Source organism: Bufo bufo, chromosome 1 (genome assembly GCF_905171765.1).
Source record: "Bufo bufo chromosome 1, aBufBuf1.1, whole genome shotgun sequence".
NCBI lineage: Eukaryota > Metazoa > Chordata > Amphibia > Anura > Bufonidae > Bufo > Bufo bufo.
The window spans coordinates 721,741,125-721,761,254 of NC_053389.1; the positions used below are offsets into that span (position 1 = coordinate 721,741,125).

At 43.8% G+C, this 20,130-nt stretch overlaps 1 protein-coding gene across 2 annotated transcripts in view; it reads left to right on the forward strand.

Annotated features, from left to right (window-relative positions):
* Positions 1–20,130, forward strand: part of SPG11 (SPG11 vesicle trafficking associated, spatacsin) — a 72,011-nt gene that overhangs the window by 34,109 nt on the left and 17,772 nt on the right. For both annotated transcript variants that reach the window (XM_040414358.1, XM_040414359.1), the window contains exons 14-31: positions 59–192; positions 275–435; positions 4,620–4,833; positions 6,941–7,123; positions 7,521–7,624; positions 7,711–7,856; positions 7,948–8,112; positions 8,909–8,975; positions 9,047–9,212; positions 9,499–9,707; positions 10,070–10,172; positions 14,789–14,933; positions 15,016–15,252; positions 16,823–17,020; positions 17,180–17,287; positions 17,382–17,547; positions 17,631–17,845; positions 19,341–20,058. In XM_040414358.1, coding sequence (XP_040270292.1) covers positions 59–192; positions 275–435; positions 4,620–4,833; positions 6,941–7,123; positions 7,521–7,624; positions 7,711–7,856; positions 7,948–8,112; positions 8,909–8,975; positions 9,047–9,212; positions 9,499–9,707; positions 10,070–10,172; positions 14,789–14,933; positions 15,016–15,252; positions 16,823–17,020; positions 17,180–17,287; positions 17,382–17,547; positions 17,631–17,845; positions 19,341–20,058 — 3,439 coding nt within the window. The remainder of the gene's footprint in view (positions 1–58; positions 193–274; positions 436–4,619; positions 4,834–6,940; positions 7,124–7,520; positions 7,625–7,710; positions 7,857–7,947; positions 8,113–8,908; positions 8,976–9,046; positions 9,213–9,498; positions 9,708–10,069; positions 10,173–14,788; positions 14,934–15,015; positions 15,253–16,822; positions 17,021–17,179; positions 17,288–17,381; positions 17,548–17,630; positions 17,846–19,340; positions 20,059–20,130) is intronic.

Consider the following 20,130-nt stretch of genomic DNA (forward strand, 5'->3'; position numbering starts at 1 on the left):
ACTGCTGCTTTGCCAGTTTGAGCGTGAGGATGGCTGACCTGAATCTGTCTCCTTGTAGGTTGACCTGCTGCAGAAAGAAGGACTTTTCTCAGAACAGCAACAACAAGCGATCCATACGGTGTGCCAACTTGAGAAACTGTATTGTAACACGTGCCGGACCAGCGAGGAGAAGAAAAATGTGCTTATCGCTAGGTAATATCCATGTGCTGCCGTATTGTACAGTATTGTCAGCAACATCTACTGTGATCTACCTACTGTATGATCTCTATTCTAGACCTTCATGGAGAATCTGTGCTAAGTCTCAGGAGGTGAAGAAATTGCAAGATGCTCTGACTGCTGTAAGAGATGAGCCACAGACTTTACTTCTTCATTGGGCTAAGGACTGGGACTGTGAGACACAAGAGTCACTTTTGCTGCCTTGGAGGAAAAACACAGGTGAGAGAGACTTTATTACAGCAAGGTTATACAGTTACCAATGTTTCAATGCTGGTTACATTATAGCTGTATACAAATCTGATAAATGAAGGGTTGTCTGGTTTAGAAAATACAGTGTCAAGAAATGCACAGTTCATAGAGAAGTTCCTGACCCAGGACTCTCATATAAAACAAGCGGCTAAAAAGACTCTTATGGTCTGGTCACCTGGCATATATCCTTGAATTATACAAAAGCAAAAACAAATAATGCAACAGCAGTCTGCAAGCACAAATGGCAAAGTAAATACAATAGTGCCATTATAAAAAAATGTACTAATGCTAACGCTACGTTATAAATGTGAGATTCTTGGAAATGCATTTTGTACAAAATGATTTGTCTGTCCACCAGCGTCAAGGCGATCTCTAGGACAGCAACCTTCACTAAATACTACCTCCGCTTGTGCCATACTGGCCTCCATTAACCCCTTCCCAACCAGCGCTGTAATAGTACGTCTCTGGCCGGGTCTTTAAAGATGGCGCCCGCTCCTGAGCGCTGCGGGCGCCATATCCGCGGGTGGCCGCCTGCTTTAAATAGCAGACACCCGCGGCTCATGTCCACAACCGGCAGTAATGCCGATCGCGGACATTTAACCCCTCAGATGCCGTGGTCAATCCTGACCAGGGCATCTGAGCGTGCTAAAAACCGAAAGCGCGCACTTCCGGTTATGCTCCGGCTCCCCCATGCGGGGATCGGAGGAGCCGGAGCTTGTGTGCAGCAGCCCCTGTCTTTGTGAATGACAGGAGGCTGCTGCATAGTATTTCCTATGGGGCCCTTGCCTGTAATAGGGCTCCATAGGAAAGTAGTAAAATCATTATATATTCAAATGCAAGTGCTTTGGAGTCTATAATAATTGCAATCTAATGATTGCATGTTATAGTTCCCTATGGGAACTATAAAAAAGTGCAAAAAAAAGTGCAAAAAATTAAATAAAAATTCAAATCACCCCACTTTTCCCAAAATAAAAATAAAAGAACGAAAAAAATTTAAAAAATACACATAATGAGAGTCGCAATGTGCGAAAACGCCCATAGTATAAAAATATATTCCCCATATGGCAGTAAAACGGAAAAAAGCGTCCAAATGGCCGATTCGCCGTTTTTGGTCGCTTCATTTTCTAAAAAAAAAAGAAATATATAGTGATTAAAAAGTCATACACACCCCATAAGGGTATCAATGAAAAGTTCAGATGGCCCCGCAAAAATTAGCCCCCATACAGCTCCGTACACATAATTACAAAAAAGTTATAGGGGGTCAAAATATGGTGACAGTCACTGATTATTTTCCCCCTTTTTAATTTTTTTTATCAAAACGCAAGAAAAACTATACATATGAGGTATCGCCGGATTCGTACTGTCCTGTAGAATAAAAGTAACCGGTAAGTTTTATCGTACATCGAGCGTCATAAATAAATTAAAAAAACGTAAATCTGTGGTGGAATTGCTTTTTTTTTTTTTGCAATTTCACCTATTTGGAATTTTTTCCCCCGCTTCCCACTACATCATATGCAATATTAAATGGTGGCGTTCGAAAGTACAACTTGTCCCGCGGAAATCAATCCCTCATACGGCTATGTGAACAGACAAATAAAAAAATTATGGCTCTGGGAAGGCAGGGAGCGCGAAACAAAAAACGCAAAAGATAAAAAACCTCCGGGGCTGAAAGGGTTAAATTCAGGGAATGCAGGTCCCATAGGTTGATTTTAATTAGTGCAAGTATAGAGCTGTAGCCTCCTCTCCCTGCACTTATTGGAGGCCATTTGGCACCAGGAGAGGTATAGAGTGGGCTCAGCATGCATGTGGAGCCTGCATTCCGTGAATTTAATGGAGGCCATTGTGGCGCCAAAAGAGGTAAAATACAGTGTGGGCTTAGCATCCATGTGGACCTTGCATTCTCTGAATTGAATGGAGGCCAGTATGGCACCAGTGGAGGTAGTATTTAGTGTAGGTTCCTGTCCTAAAGAGATTGCCTTAACGCTGGCAGAGAGGCACAAATCATTTTGTACAAAATGTATTTGCCAAGAATCTAACGTTTATAACGTAGCATTAGCATTAGTACATTTTCTATAGTGAGTATGGCACTATTGTATTCGTGTTAGCGAAGTGCTGTTGCATTGTATGTTTTTGCTTTTGTGCTTCCAGCCATTGCGACGTGCACCTGCGCACTGGGATGTGCTGACTAACGCCCTTTTTGTTCTTTGCAGCTTGACTTATACAGATAGCTTATTGATTTCAGGTGTTTAATGCTTTGTGGCACTGTAAAGGGAATGATCTCTTGCTGCCACATTGCTGAGGGCACCAGGAGGTGGACACCCTGCGATTCAGTTAAATGGTCACTGTACTTTCAACTGCATAAATCAGTAGTGCAGGTGACTATAAGAGACTTGTCCATGAAGTATGACACCTACAGACCCTGGTCGGTCAGGGTGAAGGAACAAGCTTACGCCAGCCTGAGATTTTCCCTTTCTCTGGAGAGCTGGTTGGTATTCCTCATTGGGTGGCCACGCACATGCTCTAGTTTCCGGTGGCGGAACTGAGGATGCAGGAGCCTTCTGAGCTGGGCAGAAGTACCTCCCAGTTTGAAACTAACTGGCTTTGTGCGCGGAGAGCGGGTACTTCTGGTGACATCAGTTGGCACACATGACTGGCTTGACCGGTGACATGCTGCTTGTGACCACATCACCACTGAATCTAGTCATTGGCTGGAGTGGCGCATGTGACCACGGCAGTGACCAGCCGGATGTCAACAATACAGAACCAGAAGATGGAGACATCTGGGGCAGTGCAGAGGAACTGAGCGACGTGGAGCAGGTAAGTATGAACCTTCTGTTTCAGAGGACATGGTGCAGGCACTTGATAAAAAATAATTATTACCAGAAAACCCCTTTAAACAAGTCAGCTTTCGACAAAATAGGAGGTCAGTGGGGACGCCGGACATAGAGTTACTTGTGACCAGAGAAAACAGAAAAGTATGGTGCTTCCTCTCCCTCAACCCAAGGGAATCCCCTTATGGAGTAGATGCCTTTCTCTTCAATTGGGATTCTAGTCTTCCCCGATGTCTCACATTCCCGCAGTTCTGAAGAAGATCCAGGGGGACCATGTGAAAGTCACACTGATTGCTCCCTTCTGGCCCAAGGGAATCAGTTTTTCTGGCTAAGGGGGATGTCAGTCTCAGATCCCTAACTTACAGAGTAACTCTCATGCTGTGTAAACCAATAAAGCATATGGAGAGGCTCTGCCTTTTATTCTGTAGGTTTGTTTTCTGTCCCTGGGACGGATCCTTTCTCTGTTGGTGCTGTTGTGTGTTCTGGAAAATACAATTACCAGTAAGTGTGATTATCATTTTCTCCCTCCTCCTAAACTAACATTCTCTATTGAATCTGCCTTGAGAAACAAGTTGGAATACTAGCTCACGAAGGATCAGATCACACACTACCTATCGAATTCTATGGAAAGGGGACGGGTGAGTGAGCTGTTAGATGGAGAAAAAGGCATTTTTCTCTGACAAGATTTATTACAAAGTTTCTTATAGTCACCAGTGCTATTGATTTATGCAAAGTTTAAAGTTGGGGAACACGTCTGAATAAAAGGATACTCTAAAGAAAACAACCCGTTAAAGCCCTTAGTCCACTGGCGATGTACAGTGTCATGACATTGATGACCTATTCTCAGAATAGGTCATCAATATCAGATACAACTGGCAAACCCTCCAGTCAGCTGTTTGAAGAGGTCGTGCCAGTCTTGCAAGTGCTGCACCCTCTTACTTTCACACTGTCTAGATTGTAGCAGCAGTGCAGTGTAATTACTGCTTCTTCTCCCATGCAAGTGAACTGCCGAGGAAGCTTTAATTACACTGCACTGCTGCTACAGTCTAGATGGCATGCAGGTAAACATTGAAAAGGACGCAGCACTTACCTGAGCGCCATGGCCTCTTCAGATAGCTGATCAGCAGGGTTGCCGGGTGTTGACCCCCGCCATTCCGATACTGCACAACTCCTTTTAAGCTTAAAAATGTTGGTGTAACTGCAGTCATCACCCTTATACACCGTTCATGCAGCTTTGGACTATCGCTTGACACCTTTTGTAAAACCTAGCAGATAAGTGTAAGTAACACCCATATATTTGCATATTTATTTCTGTTTTTGCAGACATGTCTGCTATCGCACCCAAAATCCTTTGGCGCCACTTGACTATGTGGCATGATTGGACACAGGTTGCCTCTTGGATTGAAAGCATTGGACTGCCCCAGGAAAAGGGAGATATAGAGCGCCCCCTCTGGCCTCTCATCAGTCCAACAGTCATTGATACGAATACCTTATGTTGCAGCTACATGAGGCAGAAAATACTGGATGAGTTATCAAGGTTTGTACAGAAGTGATTGGATGTAGAACTATACTTCACGCTATACTAGGCCAGGAGTGCAAAAACCTGTGGCCCCAGGGGCCACATGCAGCTTGCAATGCCGTTATGTGCAGCCCCCAACCAGATTATTTTTTGTCTGATTGTCGCTCACATATATTTTCCATATTAATAAGAAGAAGACTGGCGCGTAGTGGTGCGCTGCGTTGTCATTTCTGGCACCCACATGTATTGATATCCCTGTGTGGTACTCCAAAAAGGAGTAGATGTGGTGCATAGGTGGGCATGCAGCTATCTTAATTACAGTTTTGGAAAATGTGGAAAACATTCTGCTGTTTCTCCCAATAAGTGGGAGTCCTGGAGGTGGAGCCGCCAAGTGTCAGACATGCCATTTAAAGGGTAACTGTCATGTTTTCATCAAAAAATCTATTCTAGCCAGTTCTCTGAGGCCAAAACTGCTTTCCCTCACTTTACATACATGCTTGCTGTAGCCAGCAGCTTCCTGCCAGCCAATATGATTGGATTACTGAGCCTCCACACTCTGAAGCCTAATGCAGGCATGCAGTGTGAAGGACCACCCCTCTGTCTTCTGTTTACACTAAAGGGAAGACAGACAAGCCACAGCAACGGTCTTTTAAGGGAGCAGTGGAAAGGGACAGAGGACATTAATGAAAGCTGTTGTTATAAGGTAATTACAGATCTTTTGACAATCATTGACAGACTAACTCCGGTATACATACCTAGCTCTAAAAAACTAGCAAATAAATAAAAATATGACAGTTACCCTTTAAAGGGGTTCTGCAGTTTTTTAAACTGATGATCGGCAGGGGTCTGACCCCCGGGACCTCCGTCGATCAGTCTTTGAGAAGGCAGAGGCGCTAGCAGTAGTGAACGGAGCTTAGCCCCGTCCAGGCCAGTGATACTAGTCGTGATGTGACTGGGCCTGCGGTAAGCAGCGAGAAGGCCACTGCGCTACTGCCAGCGCCTCAGCCTTCTCAAACAGCTGATCGCGGGGGTCCCGGGTGTCAGACCCCCGCCGATCAGATGCTGATGATCTATCCAGAGGATAGATCATTAGTTTAAAAAAACTGCAGAACCCCTTTAAGGGGCTATCCCATTACAACTGGTCCCCTATCCACAGATTCTAAATGTAAGACAGATTCCTTGCTGTCTTACATTTAGACCATTGTCCTTACTCTTGCTCGGTGAGTACAAATGATGAGACAGGCCTTCCTTGCCGTCCCCGCCCAAGCCACACTCTCTTTTTTTAAACCTGGCGTGAGGGGGGAATAAGTCTCAGACTCTGCCGCAAAATGGCGTCCGACAGAATCTGAGCAGATATACGCCACAAAAGTGGCATATATAGGTTCGTAAATGATCCCCTAAGTGTCTAATCGGCTGGTTCCCAACTGCTGGGGTTTCTGCCAATCATGGAGGCATGCGTGCTGTTGCTCCATTCAGCACTTGTACTTGGCTATCTCACGTGGTTCTGTACAGCTGAATGTAACGTGGACACGCAGGTTTGTCTGCTGCTCCAATCAAACACAGGAACATGACCCACATTATCGTGACCGTCCGGGACCCCTGCTGATCTGACACTTATCCCCCTGTGGATAGGGGATAAGTTGTTGTAATGGGACATCCTTTTTTGTCTCACATGGTAATACCCCTTAAATTTTATTGCGGCTCTTGGGAATCGGGGGCCCTTGGGTTCAGCTGTGGCGATGACTCTGTTCTTCATTTCTGTGAGGCTGCTGAACAGGCAGTACATACCATCTAGTGGTGGGTGAATATGTGGTAACACTTATTTTATGTTTTAAAGTGAATGTGTCATCAGAAAATGACCTATTTTAAAAAAAATCAAGTCTTTATTTTAAAAATATTTTTTTTAAATGTAAATATTTAATTTTCCATTCCACTATCTGTATTTGAAAATAATTCTTCCTAGTAATAGGCACCACTTCTTGGTCTGTGCAGATCACTTCCCGCCATCATCTCTTTGTCATCAGAGGCAGTATTAAATATCTGTGTCCATGTATTAGTGTCATTAAAGATTGCAATGTGCTCTCTAATTCTTATGGAGGAAAATGATAATTTGCTTGTTTTGCAGGATGAACATTTTTATTCCCTCTGAAGTGGAAGATTTTGAGCTCCTTGTGGAACGCTTGGCCATTAGTGGGAGACTGATGGAACTCACTACTTCAAAGAGTCCAGATGTTCATAACAGCTTTGTAGTCTTATGTGTTGAGCGTGGACTCCAGTACATGCTGTACAGTTATCTAGATTGTCACAGGTATTGACTAGAAATGTCATTATTTGTATTGTGTTGTCACAGTATGGGCAGCACAATGGTTAGCACTGGCGCCTTGCAGCGCTGGGGTCCTAGGTTCAAATCTGACCAAGGTCACCATCTGCATGGAGTTTGTATGTTCTCCCTGTGTTTGTCTGTGGTTCCTCCGGGTTCTCCGGTTTCCTCCCACACTCCAAAGACATACTGGTAGGGAACTTAGATTGTGAGCTCCACTGGGGACAGTAAGTGATGATAATGTCTGTAAAGCACTGTGGAATAAGTCAGTGCTGTACAAGTGAGTAAAGTAATAAATATCCACATATACTTGCTTTTTATGGTCCACAGATCGAATGCATGCATGTACTTATGATGCAGCTTTCTTGTGACTTGATATTCACAGATTGAATCCAGAAACGTGCTCTGCTTTGGCCAAGACAACCTTACATGAGACGTACCCATGGTTTGGGTTTTTGGTGCATATTCGACAAGTTTGTGACAATACAGGTAAGACAAATGTTCTACAACTCTAGTGATGGTAGGGTATCCACCACGTTGCTTTATGCCTAAAGCTTACATTTCCCCACCGTTAGATGCTGATCGGATGTTCCAGGCCAGCCTGTCCAACGCCCATATGCTGATGCCTGGTTGCCAGCCAAGTGTAAACAATATGCTCCTGGATGGGCATACTCTCCTTGCTCTTGCGACAATCATGTATGCTCCTGGAGGAATTGATGGGGTAATTAATTTAATCATTGCATATTCCTGCCTTCTTTGAAGTATTACTTACTTAACTTCACTTTTTAATGTTGCTTGATTCTTCATGACAGGTATTGAAGCAGTGTGAGGAGCCAAGCCTTTGCCAATGGAATGTAGACCTTCCATTATTAAAGATGGCACTGACCCCCTACCCCAAGCTCAGAGCAGCTCTCTTCTCCCAGCACCCGTCTAACGCTGGATCACCTCCTGACATTACTCTTTACCATCTTCTGCAGGTACGGTGCACATCCTATAGAAGGCATCGGGTATTTATGCTGTATACATGAGTTATGGCCTTAGTATGGCTCAGAAAACCATTTTCAGATACTCATTTTCAGGGAGTTCTGGATTAATGGAAGGGGGTGGGCTCCAACCATTTTCAGATACTCATTTTCAGGGAGTTCTGGATTAATGGAAGGGGGTGGGCTCCTTTTAGGATTTTATTAGCTAGAACTACAAAGAGTGATTCTTGTTAACTAAGACAACCTCCTTTTCAAGATCAGCCGACCTCCAGGTTTCTCTAACCTCTGGTGATCAACTATTATTCACTGGGGAAGCCATGTCTGGCTGGCCATGTAGTGCATGGATAGGCCGGGTCCTCCAGTGCTGGGGCAGCTTGTAAATAGCAGCTCTCCATTATGAGCCACCTCTGTGACATTTATATTCTCTAATAAAGCATATGGACAGAGTTTAGGGGTAGCGAAGCAAGCCTATTCAGGACCTGATATAGTCTTACCTGATCATAGAGACGGAAACATGTCGCTTGTGGTACAGTAAAAATCAAACTAAATATAAGGCATTGATGATATATATGACTAAACAGAAACTTGCAAAAATGTGTGTTTGAATTGTCGCTTAGCATCTGACACCATTACTAGTTCTCCACGTTCTTGTGGCTCTGATGGTGACAGTCATATTACTGGAGACTTCTTCAGACACCAAAAGAGGATGATAGTTCCTGGGACTGGAGACTGATTGAAAGCATTGGAGTGATAACAAGTGTTTGCTTTTTTTATTTTATTATTATTCTAGGCCCTTTCACCCTTCCATCCTGCGCATTTCTTCACATGGCAGCCAACAAATTCTCTGGCAGCAAGTGGTAAGTAACCTGGCACATGACAAACAAAGGCACTCGACCCATTGGCACTGTTAACACGCTTTCTTTTACAGACACCAGTTCGGCGCTTCCACACTGCTCCTGTCCTAAACTGGTGAAAGATCTGTCAGTAGTGGAGCAGCTGGATACATTCTTCTATATACGCAGTGGCCGGCCATCCATTGCCTTTTCCTTTTTTCTTGTGCATCATCTTCTGAAAAGCAAAGTTCCCAAGCAGCTGTAAGTCCAGAGTTCCCCTAGGATCTAGACCTCTTTGTGCACTTTACTTCCTTTGCTCATTTTATTATATTCCCATTACATGACTTAATCCCGCATTCTGACATTGTTACACCTCTCTTACAACATAAAGGGTTTGTACCAAGATATAAACATATTCCTTATCCACAGGATAAGGGTAAGCATCTGATCGGTGGGAGTCAGACTCTGGGACCACCACCGATCACGAGAACTAGGGCCCTCCTTACTTTTTGTTTTATAACCCCTTTTTCATTATTTTCTGTTTCAGAATTCATCAGGTTGCAGAAGATGTGTACTCACTAGCCTTGTCATGCTTTCATGTCCCCGTTGTCATTTCCTCCTGCGTTTGCTTCCTTGAGCTACTTGGTCTTAGTAGTTACAAGCTTCGTGTGGATGTAAATGTGGCCAACGTCCTCCTACGGCACAGTTCATCTCTCCAGGAGGAGTCGGGACACAAATTCCACATAAAAGCATTAGGTATGATGATATTTTTTTTTATTAATACTGTTTTACGTGGCATGTTACTACTGATAATTAAAAGGGTTATCCCTTTTAAGTTAATGAAATCATACATGAAAATCTCTTTCTAACAAAGCTAGAACCAGCCCTGTACCTCACATGGGTCCAGAGATCTCCACATTCACTGCACATGGGTGACGTCAGTGTGCTGTCCATAAAAACGAATGGGTCTGTGTGTAGAAATACGGTCATGTGCATGAGGCCTTACATGTATAGGCAACATGGTCACAAATACAGAAAGTCATATGTTAATGATGATCGCCTTTTTATAGGTATCTTATGCAGTATATAATAAAAAATAAGCCTGTTTAATTTTTCAGCTCAGAGGCTGTCAAAACTAGTGGAAAATGAAGTAGAGGCTGCAAAAGATCTTTTACTAAGCTTAGAAGACGTGGTGGATGCAACTTTGCAGCAGGATGACAGGTATGATATGTCTATACAGCCCTGGAAACAAGGGTTTATGGGTGTTAGTAAGAATAGGTTCATGGCACTATCATCAGAAAGCAGTTTGTTTTCTTTTTCTTTAAGTTATTACATTGGATTTAATTCTATTTTTTATTAAAGGTTTAATGTAATATAAAACAGCACAAAGCATAGAAATAGTGTAAACACACAAGAGACACAACCAGGTGCCCCCTAAAATATACACAATAAATAATAAAATATGACATGGTGTAAATGAGGAAGAAAAAAGGAGGAAAGAGAGGAAAAAAAGAGCATAGTGTGTATAATATAAAGAAGACAGATGTCTTGGATTAAACTAGAGTGGGGCAGTTACAATGGAAAAAAAAAAAAAAGTGAAAGTATGCTGATAATTATAAAAATAAAAAGAGCATTACAGTCAAAGGAATGCTAATTACAGAAAATGTGTTCACTTCATCTCCTCTTTTCCATTGATCCTATAATGTCTCATATTACAATTAAAGGGAACCTGTCATGTTGAACACGTCTGAGCTGCAGGCAGCATGTTATAGAGCAGGAGGAGCTGAGCAGATCGATGTATAGTGTTATAGGAAAAGATTCCGTAAAACTTGTAATTTATACATTTATATTCTTGCTCATTCTTGGCTTAGAAGTCCAGGAGGCGGAGCTATCAGTGATTGACAGCTATCTCTGTATACACAGCCGTAGAGGGAAGGCTGTCAATCACTGATAGGTCCGCCTCCTCGGCTTCAACGTCCAGAATGAAGAGACATTTAAATGTATAATATACAGTTTATACTGAATCTTTTCCTATAAAACTACACATCACTCTGCTCAGCTCCTCCTGCTCTAGAACATGCCGCCTGAAGCTTACATTGCATTTTCATGGTGACAGGCTCCCTCTAAGTCTTTATCCGTATATCTTGAGTTAAAAATCGGTCTGCAACCCTCAATTCAATCAGAGCAGGCAGGAACAAGTGATCATTTTACCCGATGAACCAGCGTTTACTCATTCATCGAGTAACATCGACATCGGCAGATAATTGCTAACGAATGTTCCTATGAAGGCTGGTTAGCGATTATATGGCCAATTCTTGACCTGTATAAAGGGGCCTTTAGTTACCAGAGCACTCCTTTTAAATTCAGTGCAAGCAACAGTACCCCAGAGGCCACCCTCCCACAAAGCCCACGGTGCTTTATCTTCTAGTTTTACACTATAAGCACCTGTTGTTGCTGCCAACTATATCCTAGCGCTGGACATCTGGCAGCACGCCATCATTGCTTTTAGAGACCTAATTGATCTGCTGTGCCAAGAAGTAGCTGTCCAGCGCCTGACGAGATACTTACAACCAGGGTATTGAAACGTGTTGAGCACGATAGCTTACTAAACATGATAGCCTCCTAGTAAATACTATTATACAATGGGAAATAGCAGAATCTTCAAATAAACTAAACAATGACTGTGCTGGCTGGAGATACATTGTATCTGTACCTATAAGCACGGATTCCTGCCCACTTATCATCATACATTGTATATAGTTGGCAGCAACAACAGGTGCTTATAGTGGGAAACTAGATGATAAAGCATTGTGTGCTGAAGCAGTCTTTGTGGAAATCAGGGTAGGCTGCATCTGGGGTATTGTCACTTGTACTGAATTCAAAGGGGTTGTCCAGGTTCAGAGCTGAACCCGGACATATCCCCATCTTCATCCCTCCGGCCCCCCTGATATGAGCATCAGAGCATTTCATGCTCTCCCTTGCCCTGTTTTGAATCATGCAGGGCAAGGGCTTTTTCTGGAGGCATACCAGGCTCTCCATGGGTAAGCTAGGCGTAGGCTTATGCCTAGCAGGGAACACAGTGACGTCACCAGCACTAATGGGCAGACTGTAGTGCTGCCCTAGCCTTTAAAACAGGGCAGTGCTAAAGCCTGCCCATCAGAGCCCATCAGAGCATAACACTGCTAGGCGAAAGCCTCTGCCTAGCAGTGTAAAAATGTAAACAAAAAAGCCCTTGCCCTGTGCAATACAGCACAAGGGAGAGCCTCGGAACATGAAATGATGATGAAATGCTCCGATGCTCATGTCAGAGGGGCTGAGTGGGGGAAGAAGGGGATATGTCCGGGTTCAGCTCTGAACCTGGACAACCCTTTTAAAGGCAGTGCCTTGGTGACTAATTGATAGCACATAGATAAGTGTTAGTTACTGCAGGGAATTAGTTACCTGCCTAGCACTACTGAGCAGCCCTGTATCTCATCTGTCTGCTCTGATTGAATTAAGAGTGGTAGCCCAAAAGATATATATACAGTACAGACCAAAAGCTTGGACTCACCTTCTCATTCAAAGAGTTTTCTTTATTTTCATGACTATGAAGGCATCAAAACTATGAATTAACACATGTGGAATTATATACATAACAAACAAGTGTGAAACAACTGAAAATATGTCATATTCTAGGTTCTTCAAAGTAGCCACCTTTTGCTTTGATTACTGCTTTGCACACTCTTGGCATTCTCTTGATGAGCTTCAAGAGGTAGTCCCCTGAAATGGTCTTCCAACAGTCTTGAAGGAGTTCCCAGAGATGCTTAGCACTTGTTGGCCCTTTTGCCTTCACTCTGCGGTCCAGCTCACCCCAAACCATCTCGATTGGGTTCAGGTCCGGTGACTGTGGAGGCCAGGTCATCTGGCGCAGCACCCCATCACTCTCCTTCATGGTCAAATAGCCCTTACTTTCAAAGTTTTCCCAATTTTTCGGCTGACTGACCTTCATTTCTTAAAGTAATGATGGCCACTCGTTTTTCTTTACTTAGCTGCTTTTTTCTTGCCATAATGCAAATTCTAACAGTCTATTCAGTAGGACTATCAGCTGTGTATCCACCTGACTTCTCCTCAACGCAACTGATGGTCCCAACCCCATTTATAAGGCAAGAAATCCCACTTATTAAACCTGACAGGGCACACCTGTGAAGTGAAAACCATTTCAGGGGACTACCTCTTGAAGCTCATCAAGAGAATGCCAAGAGTGTGCAAAGCAGTAATCAAAGCAAAAGGTGGCTACTTTGAAGAACCTAGAATATGACATATTTTCAGTTGTTTCACACTTGTGTTAATTCATAGTTTTGATGCCTTCAGTTTGAATCTACAATTTTCATAGTCATGAAAATAAAGAAAACTCTTTGAATGAGAAGGTGTGTCCAAACTTTTGGTCTGTACTGTGTATATATACATATACTAATAAAGCCTTTTTTGTTTTATTTAACCTTCCAGTCTAGGCAGTGAGTGTGAGATAATCTGAGATGGAAACAGTTTGATTTGAAACCATGATACTTATATTACAATTAACAATGAGAAATCTATAAAGAAATGTTCTCTCTGGGTCCCAGAAGATCAGCGTTCCCCTCCTCCTGCTCCTCACTGTCCTTTGACAAGCTGTAAGACAAGTGACTGAAGCAGGATCCTTCCTCCTCTTCCCTGCCTGCAGTAAAACAAAAAGATCATAAAGTCCCATCTCCTCGGTCAGCTTTCATTTGCTCACTTTGCCTCCTTTGTGGGTTTGAGTCATTTTTTCATCACATTATACACTGCTCATATCCAGGGGTTTACGACCAATCCAGTAGCTGTGGTTGAGCTTGAACACTATAGGAAGAAGCACCGGCCAATGTGCACTCCCACGGTCCCAGCAACCAGAAAGGCTGGCAGCTTGGCACCTTTTTGTATAGTGTGCAAGCACAGCCACCGCTGTTGGATTACAGGGTGGTTATAACCCCTGGAAACGAGCAGTGTATAATGTGATAAAAAAATGTATCGAGCCAGCAAAGGAGGTAATATGGACAATCACAATACATTAGTAAGTGGCTTGTTGTAGCTTTCTCTACATGATAAATACCATTTGCTGAAGTGAGAGAACCCCTTTAAAGATTTAAAAGATCAGCAGGAGATTAAACCCTGTGTTCTCTGCAGGATTTCCACAATACCATGTCAGAAAAACAGCTGTCTGCAGATGAGATGCTGGCTTATTTATTATCCAAGTCATGTCTCTAGGCCTATTCAAAGGGTCAAACATTGACTTATAGGATAGCTGCCTTACATCTGGTGGCATCAGAGACAAAGCTTGTTTAGAGATTATTTGCATCCCTTCTTCCCAGAATCATTCAGAAAATGCTGAACACAGTGGAATCATGATGATCTCTTGTAAGTTGTCCCCTATGTAACTGCAGCCACTAACTGGCCCAGCAGTATATATTGCTGCAGTGGTCATGTGTGGTTACAGCTATGTCACAGTGTACCTATGTAAACACAGACCGGAGGTGAGGACAAGCACGGCGGGGGACCGGTAACCCATTCTACCCATTTTTCTGAAAAATAAACAAACAAACAAAAAAACTATCCCACCAGACAACCGCATTAACCATCAAGAATCGGGGCCAGATTAATCTATAGGTGGCCTCAGAAAAGGAACACCAGTGTATGGGATAATTTCCATCTAAATATGCTGTACACTGTGTAGTAATGTATAAGTGATGTACTGTGACATTGGGGATTGACCAGGGGAAGGCTGTGCAGTCATTCTTAGGGAGAGTGAGAGGTATTTGATCATGAGTTGACTCTTCTTCCTGCAGTCCACTTCCTCCTCACAGTCTATGGGTCACAGTGGTTCAGTTCTGTCTCCTCCATGATATTCCTATGAGCACCAGCTATTTGAGGTACTGTGCACAGAGACAAGACTGGCTGCAGCTGCTGGTTCATACAAACAGCCCAGAACAGGTCAGTTCCCTCACACCCAGCTTCCTCCTTCTTTCTCTCCAGTCTTCTGCTGAGTTTTTACCTATATTGTCTTACTCTCCAGGTCTTCTATGTCTTGGATGATTTGAATCCAGTTCTGTGTAGTCATATCTCCTTGGCGTTACAAGACAAAGTCTCCAGTGATTGCTCCTTGCAAAGAATTGTCAGTGACACAACCTGGGATAGTCTCCACCATGTGCTGCTGAAATGCCTTAGTATGGAAGAACCAGGACAGATGCTTCTGAAGGAGTGTATGAGATGGAGAGTGCCACTATTCAGTGCTCTGGCTGCTTCTACACAGGTGCGTGCTGTAGATGGTACTGAAACATTCACCGGCTCACAACTTCAAATCAAAACCCATCAGTAGCACTATGTCAGCAAGAAAGGTGTAAGCATTCAGGTACCAGCTTGTGTTCTTGCTTGGCCACCCCTGGGGCCCCATGTGTTCTTGGCCAGCCCAGGGGCCCCATGTGTCCTTGGCCACCCCAGGGGCCCCATGTGTCCTTGGCCACCCCAGGGGCCCCATGTGTCCTTGGCCACCCCAGGGGCCCTATGTGGCCTTGGCTACCCCAGGGGCCCCATGTGGCCTTGGCCAGTCAAGTGTGTGATACTTTTTATAACTCTCTTAGGGAACGTGTCCATGAAGCAGTTATGGAATGCTCAAAGGGGTTGTCTTGTCTGATCAGCACCATATCTAAATGTGGACCTGTTAGCAATCAGCTCATCTACCAGTTTCTGGCAACTGGAGTGGTCCCTAAAGCAAGGAAGATGTTGTAGTTATTATGTGGCTCTCCTGAAGCAATGTTAGAGCTTTACCTAAGTACACACTGATGAAAGAAGCTAGGAGCTCTGACCATTGTCCCCTCCATCATGCATGGCAGAGTGATTCTGCAGCATAACAGCTCCCATCTTTTCCCAAAGCCTGTTCCTCAGCAAACTCCCTCAGCTCTCCACTGCTTTTGCAGTAATTTATTTTATTTTTTTACAAGTTACCTTTCCATTCACCCAACATGTTCATGACGAATTACATTAATGAAATAGGTGTAAGCCCAACCTGCAATTACCCAAACAACCTAGAAGTTTTAGGTCCCCTGTACAGTAATGTGCTTGGCTCATCCACCAGCCAATCGCCTTCCCATCCTGGTGCATGCATTGAACGTTTCCAGCATGTACGCTCTATTGCCTCCACTCTACTTAGGTATTAAGGTATGATATATGACCCTACAGACCTCCAGGGATTTTAAAAATAATCCCTTTTTTTTTTTGTCTTGGACCATCTGGAATTTTTAGCCTAACCCCTTCTCTGCTCTAGACCACCAGGGATACTGGCATTAACCCCCTTCTTTTTCCTAGGCCACCAGGGAGTAGTTTGACTGGTTTTCTTACCTAGACCACAAAATATAGTGTATTAACCCCTTTTGTGCCTGGAATGCACCAGGAATGCAACTAATAACCCCTTCGCTGGCCTAGACCACCAAGATTGGTGTCATTACATTTTTTTCTGACCTAGACCACCTGGAATGCTGATAATAACCCTCTGCCCTAGAGCACCAGGGAACCTGGCAGCAACCTCTTCTGTTCTTTAGATCACCATGTGTACAGACATTAACCACATCAGTGCCATAGGTCACAAGGGTGGCTGATGTTAACCCTTTACTCTGCATAGACCCCAGGAACTTTACCATAAACCCATTATATATCTTGCCCCGCTCACGAGTTAAAAATGCTTAGTGGTAATATTTGGGGAGGTTGACACATGCATACTGAATCTATGATTAACACCTAGTATAATGAAGCTGATGCTCTAACTGCTGCTTTCTGTCGCTGGCCTAGCTCTTCAACTTACGAATGTATCTTCTTCTGCTAATTAGGATGCAGACCCCATCTCGTGTCTATGTGCCTGGATCGTGACTTCCGTGGATGCTGCTACTTATACAGAGATCACGCAGACAATGTCTGATTCTGTTGATCATAAGTGGAGCCTGGAAGATCTGGTGCAGATTTGGGATATTCTCCTGGCAAGGGCGGATAGCGGCACACTGGAGAAAGCCTTCAGCATATTTATGGAGGTACTTCTTGATGAGAGATGGGCAAGTGAGTGGCATAGAAAGCAGGGATTGGGACAACATTATAAACCATGTAATCAAGATGAAGAAATCCTCGTAATCTCCCTCCATGAGTAAAATGTCATACAGGTATATGACACTGCTCCGTTTGCTGTCTTATAGGACTGCCCTTTGCTGATCCTGCTTGAAATGTATGAGCTTTGTCTGCATCACAAGAATTACACACAGGCCGAGCATAAAGTAGTGGAATTCCAGGGCAGGATGACGAGTGTGAGCAATCTACATTATGTCGTTTCTATCTATGTACTGTGCTCCATGCTTTTTGCCTAGGTGGATAGTATATAAAATGCACCCTATCTTACAGCTCCAGTCTACCGATTGCTCCCACCCCGCTCCGATCCCTGTCTTGTGGCTTCACGCCCGGGCTTCTCATCTACTCCAGCTTCTTCTTCTCCAGAGCCGGACTCCATATGAGTTACAGAAAGTTTTGCAGTTTCTTTGTGATAGCGGCAGCCATAACATCTGTGAAGGTAAGTGCAGTATGTGTTTATATGTGTATTAAATATTAAGCCAAGTGTTACTAAAGATGGAATCTTTATTCTTAATCTTGTAGGAATGGATATTCACAAACTGAATGCTCTCTACCAAATCCTGGACGGTTATCCTGTTGTCATTAGGAAGCAGCTTATAGAAGACTACAGCCCCGCCGCGCTCCAGGTGGAGTGTCAGAGACTGCTGCAGACTCTGCTGGAAGGAGCTCACTTCGCTTTGGCTCATCAAGTAGCTGAACTTGCAGATCTGCCCACTGACAATCTGGTTATAGAAGAGGTAAATGATTCTGGGCATCAATACATCCTATGTGCTGTGACCGCCTTGTACGTCACTGTTGTAAAGGTCTATCTTGTGCCGTTTTCGTTTACATGACATGTATAGCCAGCACACTGTCTCTGAAGCCTTGTCCGATTTTCAGACTGCAAAAAACAAATCCTTGAAAAATGCATAGCGTCTGTTGGCATTCTGTTTTATTTCTCACTCCCATTGATAGAAATGGCTATTGTCATCCGCAAAAAAAGGATGAAATTGGGGCCTATGGTATGATTCTTGGATCGGGCACACAGATCCGTGAACAAAAAAAAAATTACTTATATAGGTTAGCATGCCATCTGTTTTCAAAAACAGCAAACAGCAGAATAATACAGATGTGAGCATGAACTGATATCGGATATCTTGCAGATGGTTGTCAAACGGCATCTGTCAGCAGATTTGTACCTATGACACTGGCTGACCTGTTACATGTGCACTTGGCAGCTGAAGACATCACATTGCTGAGAAAAATGATGTTTTGCTATATGCAAATGAGCCTCTAGGAGCAATGGGGGTGTTGCCGTTACACCTAGAGGCTCTGCTCTCTACAACTGCTGCACCCTCTGCACTTTGATTGACAGGACCAGGCAGTGAAAACGTGATCAAGCATGCCTGGCCCTGTCAAAGCGCAAAGGGCGCTGCAGTTGCACAGAGAGCTAAATACTAATTTCCTTTCCAACGCCTACCAGCGCCATTCTCTCATGCTAACTGACTTCGTATCACAACACTAACAGGCAGGGATTTGAAGGCTTCCGAAAAAAATGCTCATTTCAGTCTCTCTAATACTAGTTGCGTCATTCAGTCAGCTCCCCCTAGAGGTGACTGCATGCAGCTAAAATAAAAAAAGGGTAGATTTGAAGGAGGACTAATGAGTAGTGGGACCCATTCAGAACATTGCTAATTAGGACCCATGATTTATGTGTATGCCCTTTCTGCTGCAATATGTTAGGGATTCCAAGTTACTGATGTTTTAGAGCAGCACCAAAGAGGTTTGGTTGTTACTGAGCTTTTACAATACTTTTGATATGTCATAGCGACATATCAAAGGTTTTAATTGTGGGGGTCTGAGTGCTGAGATCCCCACCGATCGCTAGAACGAGGAGAGAGAAGCCCTTACACAGAGTGCTCTCACTCCTTACTGCAGGAAACTGGCTCAATAGAAAACCTATAGGGCCATCACGATTCCCTCTCCTGTAGCGAGGAGAGAGAGCGTGGTATGTAAAGGACTTCTCTCTCCTCGTTCTAGCGATCGGTGGGGCCCTCAGCACTGGGACTTCTAACAATTATATGTTAATCAACATATTTCACTATGATATATGAAATTATTTTTGAAATTTGATGGTCTCTTCAGGCCTTAGCTCATTTACATCAAATAATGTTATATTTGGACATGTTAGAAGATACATGTGGAAGGAGTGCCTCATCAGAATGTGTTTTTTTTTTTTTTTTTTTTGTATAGGTGCTACAAGACCAAAGCCTTCTTCGAGAGATGGGGCAATGGGGGTGCCCACAGAGCCGAGCACAGTATTGGCGGAAGTGTCATGTGACTTTTTGCAGCAAACAGCTGTCCCCTGTAGTGGCATCCAACTTCTTTCAATCTCAAGCCTCCCATCACGCAGCCACTGGCACCCTCCTATTAGAGCAGATGGAGGCACTGGCAGAACAAGAGCTGTTGTTCACACTTGCAGGGCACTGGCTCTCTCTTCATGAATGCTCTTCTCTGAGGACATTAGAAGAATTAGAACAGCAGATCTGGAAGTATCGCATCGAGCGAGAAACACTAAATAGATCTGGTGGATCTCGCCTACTGTCCTCTCTTTCCGGTTTTACTAAGTTTGCCTCAGAATTTTCATTTTCTGGTCTGGCTGCACTCAACTCTTTTCAGCTTCTCGACATCTTCAGTCTTCCTCCACTACATGGTGATAAAAATGCAAACTCCCGCGTACTGTGTGGTCTGATAGACCGGCTACTAGATGACAGTAAGGTACATGAAGCCAGCCGTGTTTGCAGGTACTTCCAGCTCTCCCATCGTGATGTATGGATTGTGCTGAGCTGCCGGGCTCTGGCATCTGGAGAAATGACAATGCATCAACTGCCTCCAGATATCCAGGATATCATTACTGAGGGCAAAGACGTACAAGAGAACACATGGAACCGGAGAAGGAGATTGCAAAGTTGTGAGTGAAACATATATTTTTAATGCAATCCTTCCCGTCCACCACATCCAAGTAAAATTGCAGGGTGCCATA